We start from the raw sequence: 7,098 nt of genomic DNA, 5'->3' as shown, positions 1-7,098 counted from the left end.
CTTCCTCATAGATCTACTCATATTTATTACTCTATGGTACATTAATTGTTTTCATTGATCTAGTTACAAGTGAATCAACATGGAGGTCCCTATGGATGAGCACAATAAAACATCTTCTTGTTGTTCAGGTAGATACCATTCACATTTACTTTAAATTAATATATGAGGGTTGTCTGCTCCCGATTTTATTGTCTCCCGAATTTTTGTCTCTCGATTTCCTTGTCTCTCGATTTTCTTGTCTCTCCCTGTGAGAAGAATAGGGGACTAGAGAGATTTTGGGAACATTTGATAAAATTATTGATGGATTAATTATTCTTGTCTTTATGAAATATAATACATTATAATTTTTTTTTTATAAAGTACTTATTTTTTTTAAATTCATCTTGTTATTTAAAAAAAATGTAATCTGACAGATTTGATGTAATCTACAAAATTTTGATATTTTTTATTCACCTTTTACTTTTTTATTATTTATTTTTTAAATATTTTAAAAATTATTTTAATTACAATTCTTTTTATTAAATATATACAGAGTCTATTTTATATTTTATTTTAATACATTTTAAAAATTATTATGATGATAACTATGACAAATTAATTTTAAAATGGTAAATAATCTAAGTTAACAAAATTTATAATTTGAAAGAATTTATGTAATATGATTTATAAATTTAATTAATAAAAAAAATCATTTTTATTCACTTTTTACTCATTTGTTTTTCATTCATTTTAAAAATTATTTTAATTATAATTATTTTTATTAAATATAAACATTATCTATTTTATTTTTTACTTTAATAAAATTAAAAAAAAATATTGTGATAATAATTATGACAATGTTATTCTTAAAATGGTAATTATTTAAGTTAACAAAATTTTATAATTTGAAAGAATTTATGTAATATGATTTACAAATTTAATTAATAAAAAAAACATTTTTATCCACCTTTTACTTATTTATTTTTCAAACAATTAAAAATTATTTTTATTACAATTATTTTTATTAAATATAAACAGAATCTATTTTATTTTTTACTTTAATAAATTTTAAAAATTATTGTGATAATATAATGACAATATTATTCTTAAAATGGTAAATTATCTAAGTTAAACAAATTTTATAATTTTAAAAAATTGATGTAATATGATTTAAAATTTAATTAATAAAAAAATATTTTTATCCACTTTTTACTTATTTATTTTTCAAACATTTTAAAAATTATTTTAATTAAATATGAACTGAATTTATTTTATTTTTTACTTTAATAAATTTTAAAAATTATTGTGATAATATTATGACAATATTATTCTTAAAATGGTAAATAATCTTTAATAGATTTTAAAAATTATTGTGATAATATTATGACAATATTATTCTTAAAATAGTAAATTATCTTTAATAAATTTTAAAAATTATTGTGATAATATTATGACAATATTATTCTTAAAATGGTAAATTATCTAAGTTAACAAAATTTTATAATTTGAAAAAATTTATGTAATCTTACTTTTCTAGAAAGAAATCTAAAAGATTATTTTCTAAATATATACCTAGAGATATTTTTCTAAATATGATTAAAGATTATTTTCTAAATATATACATAGAGATATTTTTCTAAATATGATTATTAATTGTATATATATATCCCTCCATTCTTCTTCATTTCAGTATCTGTATTTTCAAACACAACTCATCCTCTGGTTTTCTTTCTCTCATTCACAGTTCAATCGAATTGCTTATTCACTTTTTTTGCGAAAATGTCTGGAAGAATTGGAGGACGTGGAGGTCTAAGAGGTCAATCTGACCGCACTGATCAGCCTTTACCACAAGCCGGACGTGGACGTGGACGCTTTGGAGGAGGAAAAGGTCAATCAGACCGCACCGATCAACCTTTACCGCAATCCGGACGTGAACTTGGACGCGTCGGAGGAGGAAGAGGTCCATACCGCTCCTACGTACCTGTACTGTCCTCTACCTCTTCTTCATCTGCAGATTCCTTAGCTGCAGATGTGGAAATGAAGCTTAACTTAGCTTCACCTTCAAGAGCTATTGAGACTCTGCAAAAGTTGTCCCCTGCTTTTGAGACTCGGTCTCTTACACCTTTGACCGCGACAACCCGACTGCCGGATAGACCAGGTTTCGGTAGAGCCGGTAAGAAGATCTCGGTCCGAACCAACCATTTTCCAGTTCAATCAACTGGACGCGACGTATTTCATTACGATGTGAGTGTATTATTTGATCGGATCTTATCATTTGTTGTTCATGTGTTTCTTTTGTTTATCTAATCATTACAAATAAAATGTACAGGTCACAATCACTCCAGAGGTGACATTGAAGAAAGTATGTAGGGACGTCATGAATACTTTGATCGACTCTAACATGGAGTTGTATCTGGGGAATCGGTTGCCTGCATATGATGGCAGCAAAAACATTTACAGCTTGGGGCCACTTCCCTTTCAGTCCAAGGACTTCCTGGTGAAACTACTTAAAAAGGATGGAAATATAAGGTAACTTTTTAGTGTTTAAAATTGCTTAATGTTTCACTTTACTTATTTGATTTGACTTGAAATTAACAATGGATCTTTCTCGACGCAGGAAGGAGAGTCACTTCAATGTGGCAATTAAGTTTGCTTCTAAAGTTGATTTGTATCAACTTCAAGCATTCTTACATAGGAAGCAAGGGAATCTTCCTCATGAGACGTTGCAAGCTCTTGAGATAGTTCTCCGAGCAACTCCTTCGGTTATGTAAGAACATCATTTTATGCTTCAATTCATTTCCTTTATCAATGAGCTTTTTCTTTTGTTTACCAAATTAAAATATAATTTTTTTGCAGGTATACCGCTGTTGAAAGGTCATTCTTTTCACCAAGACTTGGTGCAAAAGGGAAACTGGATGGTGGCCTGGAGTATTGGCAAGGGTTCTACCAAAGCCTACGACCAACTCAAATGGGGCTCTCGCTGAATATTGGTATGTAGCTTTAGTACCCTATAAACATGTTTTACATTTTTACTAACTCAGCATCTAATTTTTATTTTGTAGATATATCAGCAAGGGCATTCTTTGACCCCATCCTGGTGACAGAGTTTATTCAACAGTATCTTCACATTAGAGATCTGTCCAGGCCATTAACTGACCAAGACTGTAAGAAAGTAAGTTTCAACTTTCTCTTAGATTTGTATGAATGTTTGGGTGTAAACTTAACTAGGATCATAACTCACTTAAATGTGTTAATATTCTTTTTTCAGATTCTTAAAGTCTTGAAAGGTGTGACTGTGAAAACGACGCACCTGAAGAATGTCATGAGCAAAAAGATAGTTCGTCTATCTCAACAACCAATTGGTGAACTGATGTAAGCTATATTTGCATACGATCATATCTTGTTTAAATCTATTTTCTCTTTCCAACTGTCCGTTCTCACTTTTCAATCTTGCTCTTGTATAGGTTCACGTGTGATGACGGTGTTCAAAAGAAGTATGTGATCCAATACTACTTAGAAAGGTACCGTATCACACTTAGGTATCCTTCCTTACCTGCAATGCAGTATGGAAGTGATTCCAAGCCTATTTATCTGCCATTGGAGGTACTTACTACTTGAACTGATCTTTATTTTATGCTATGGTCTTTATTTGCCTTAATTACCTTTGTTTATCATTTTTCAAAAACTCATTTCCTCTACCTATAGCTATGCAAAATCGTGGAGGGGCAGAGGTATACGAAGAAGTTGAATGAGAGGCAGGTAACCTCTCTTTTGATGGCTACCTGTCAAAGACCCGTGCATAGGGAACAAAACATCAGACAGGTACTTTTGTATTCATTGAACTTAATATTTCAATGTTTTTTTTTATTTGTTAGTTATTTAGTCCTTTTATTGATAATTTTCTTCTCCAGATGGTCAGGCAAAACGATTACAACAATGACAAGTTCGTGAACGAATTTGGGTTGCATATACAGCCTGAACCTACAGTGGTTGAAGCAAGACTTCTTCCACCTCCCATGGTAATTCTTTAGTCTTGTAATTATTTGGTTTACGTTTCCATTACTAATCTTAATAAAATTATTGCAGCTCAAATATGGTGGGTCACAAGAGGCTCCAAGTGTGGGGCAATGGAATATGTTGAACAAGGTATTGTTTTACTTGGATGTGTGCGCGCATACCACCTCCCATTTTATATTGTAGCGTAATCATTTGTCTTCTTTATGTTTAATATGTTTTTATTGTGGTAGAGAATGTTTAACGGGGCCAAGATAGATTTCTGGACCTGTGTCAACTTCTCAAAAATGAACCAAAATCAGGTCGGCCAGTTCTGTTGGGACTTGGTGCAAACGGGCATAAGTAAAGGGCTGGTATGCATTCTTTCCATCTCACCTCGAGCTTGTGCATCTTATATATCTTATGAGAACCTATCCTTAATGTGCATGAACTCTCTCTTGCAGAAATTCAACACAGAACCGTTGATTCCCATCCATTCAGCCAATCCTAAACACATTGGAAGGGCACTAACCAGCATCCACTCACGATGTAATGAGCGGCTCACAAAGATGAAGGCAAAAGGCAGACATCTTCAGTTGCTGCTCGTCATATTGCCAGAAGTTTCTGGTTCATATGGTAACATTTCGAAAAATTATTTTAGTTAAGTGTATATGTTGTGCAAACCTCCTAACTAACATTGTTGTTCTTACAGGGATCATTAAAAAGGTCTGTGAGACAGAATTGGGCATTGTCTCTCAATGTTGCCAGCCTAAACAAGTTCTTAAGAGGACTTTGCCGTATCTTGAAAATGTCACTCTGAAGATTAACGTCAAGGTATGTTTTAACTTTTATAATGCTGTTAGAAAAGAAAGACTACAAGTTCTCAATTGAGTTGATAATATTATGTCAGTCATTCATTTATCTAGCTAATTGAATGTTTGTTAAATGTCAGGCTGGAGGACGCAACACCGTGCTTGCGAGTGCGTTGGAGAGAAAATTGGATTTTGTCTCGGATATGCCCACCATCATCTTTGGTGCTGATGTCACTCATCCTCCTCCAGGAGAGGATTCAAGCTGTTCAATTGCAGCGGTAAGATGTGTTGAAAATAGTTTGATTTTGTTTCTATCTACTATTATTGGGTTGTTAAAATGTAGGTTTATATTTTCAGGTGGTTGCTTCGATGGACTGGCCTGAGGTAACCACTTACAAAGGACTGGTCTCTGCTCAAAGGCATAGAGAGGAAATCATCAGTGACCTCTATAAAGAGGTTGATGATCCTATAAGGGGGAGAGTTAAAAGTGGGATGATCAGGTAAAAACAAATATTACATACATATTTTTTTTCCATTCTTTTTTTATGGAAATAAAAAATATCTTGTTTGATTTTTGGGAACTTTGCAGGGAGCTGTTGATTTCTTTTAGGCAGTCCACTGGTCATAAACCACGTAGAATAATATTCTACAGGTAAAAATTGTATCTGCTCTTGCATTGTGCATTTTTGTGCTTAAATTAAGTTACTAATAATATATGTTGTTTAAATGCAGAGATGGTGTTAGCGATGGGCAATTCAGCCATGTTTTGCTCTATGAGGTTGATGCAATTCGGAAGGTAGTTTTTACTTTTAATATGGCTATATATATATATATATATGATTGTTGTTTTATTTTGTATTGGTATTGTGAGTTGAAAAATACATGTTTGGTGCAGGCATGTTCTTCTCTGGAAGAAAATTACCTTCCGAGGATCACATTTGTGGTTGTGCAGAAGAGGCATCACACTCGCCTCTTCCCAATGACTCATGGCGACAGACATTCAACCGATCGGAGTGGAAATATTTTGCCAGGTAATATTATTAGTTGTGGTTTGTAATTGGTAATGGTTTGGTTGATGTAAATACTAAATATGATTGATTGGATCTTCATATGTAGGTACGGTTGTTGATACAAAGATTTGTCATGTGAGGGAGTTTGACTTCTACCTATGCAGTCATTCGGGTATCCAGGTAACTACTAAAAAAATTGATTAGATATTTTTTATTGGTTGAATATATATGAAGAAAGCACTAAGATATTTGGTAACAAACTGAAACAGGGAACAAGCCGGCCAACACATTACCATGTGTTGTTTGATGAGAATGACTTCAGTGCAGATGCATTGCAAGGACTCACTAACAGCTTGTGTTACACGTAAGTAGTGACTTAATCTTTAACATATATTGTTGTAATTACGTAATACTAATTAATCGGGTGTTTCTTTCCAGCTATGCGAGATGCACTAGATCGGTGTCTATAGGTTTGTCCTTCTAGCTAACTCAATAACTAAATTTATCTTTTATGATCAATCAATCATTCTTCTTATGGTTTGGTTTATTTGATGTGCAGTTCCTCCTGCTTACTATGCTCATCTTGCTGCGTGGAGGGCACGCTATTATGTGGAAGGTTACGTTGAAGGTGGTGTGGAAGAAGGAGACGGAGCTGATGCTGAATCGACTAGTGTCAGAGTGAACACAAGGGAAGGGGATGCAGTTGTTCGGCCTTTACCTAATGTTATGGATAATGTAAAGCAATTCATGTTTTACTGCTGAACAACATTGTAATAAGATTTTTGTTGTAATATTAGTTTTTTTATTGTTGTTGTAAAAGTATTAAATGGGGGTAGTTTATATATGAAATAGGATGTAGGTGTTAATAGTTTTGTATTTTTTATGAGGGGTTTTCTAGAAAGATTGTAACAATTTCATGACCCCTTTTAGGGATAAATATTGTTATAAAAATTGTGTTTACAGTTAATTTTTACTTATTTTGTGTTTTTCATTTCCTTCTTTACTTTTATTAAGTTTTAACCCATGATCATTAATCAGGCTTTACATCAAAATATTTGTCAATTACATTACATTTTGATGGTATCTATATGCTTTAGTATTTAGTTTGGATGTGTCACCGCCTTTTCCACTAAAGTTTTGGATTGTCGGAATTGGATGTTCGTCTTTGTAGAAAGAGTTGTGTCAAGGATCAACCTCTTGTAGTCGAACCTGCCGCTGACACTCTTAATTTACCGTCGACTGTGAAGTTTACTAATAGGCAGTACCTGAATGTACTACAGTCATTGGGCCGTCTGGTCATATAT

At 32.7% G+C, this 7,098-nt stretch overlaps 1 protein-coding gene across 1 annotated transcript; it reads left to right on the top strand.

Moving 5' to 3' along the window:
- The first annotated feature begins 1,758 nt into the window (after window positions 1-1,758).
- LOC124916178 (protein argonaute MEL1-like) lies at window positions 1,759-6,556 on the top strand. Its single transcript, XM_047456907.1, has 22 exons — window positions 1,759-2,223; window positions 2,309-2,501; window positions 2,593-2,746; window positions 2,836-2,969; window positions 3,042-3,151; window positions 3,248-3,351; window positions 3,444-3,582; window positions 3,685-3,801; window positions 3,891-3,998; window positions 4,066-4,125; window positions 4,227-4,346; window positions 4,437-4,608; window positions 4,685-4,806; window positions 4,925-5,062; window positions 5,142-5,284; window positions 5,374-5,436; window positions 5,517-5,580; window positions 5,680-5,815; window positions 5,901-5,974; window positions 6,064-6,158; window positions 6,233-6,264; window positions 6,354-6,556. The coding sequence occupies exons 1-22, from the start codon at window positions 1,759-1,761 to the stop codon at window positions 6,554-6,556; spliced, it is 2,946 nt and encodes a 981-aa protein (XP_047312863.1).
- Window positions 6,557-7,098: the final 542 nt, after the last annotated feature.

Source organism: Impatiens glandulifera, chromosome 9 (assembly GCF_907164915.1).
Source record: "Impatiens glandulifera chromosome 9, dImpGla2.1, whole genome shotgun sequence".
Taxonomy (NCBI): domain Eukaryota; kingdom Viridiplantae; phylum Streptophyta; class Magnoliopsida; order Ericales; family Balsaminaceae; genus Impatiens; species Impatiens glandulifera.
This window is presented reverse-complemented; position numbering and strand designations above follow the sequence as displayed.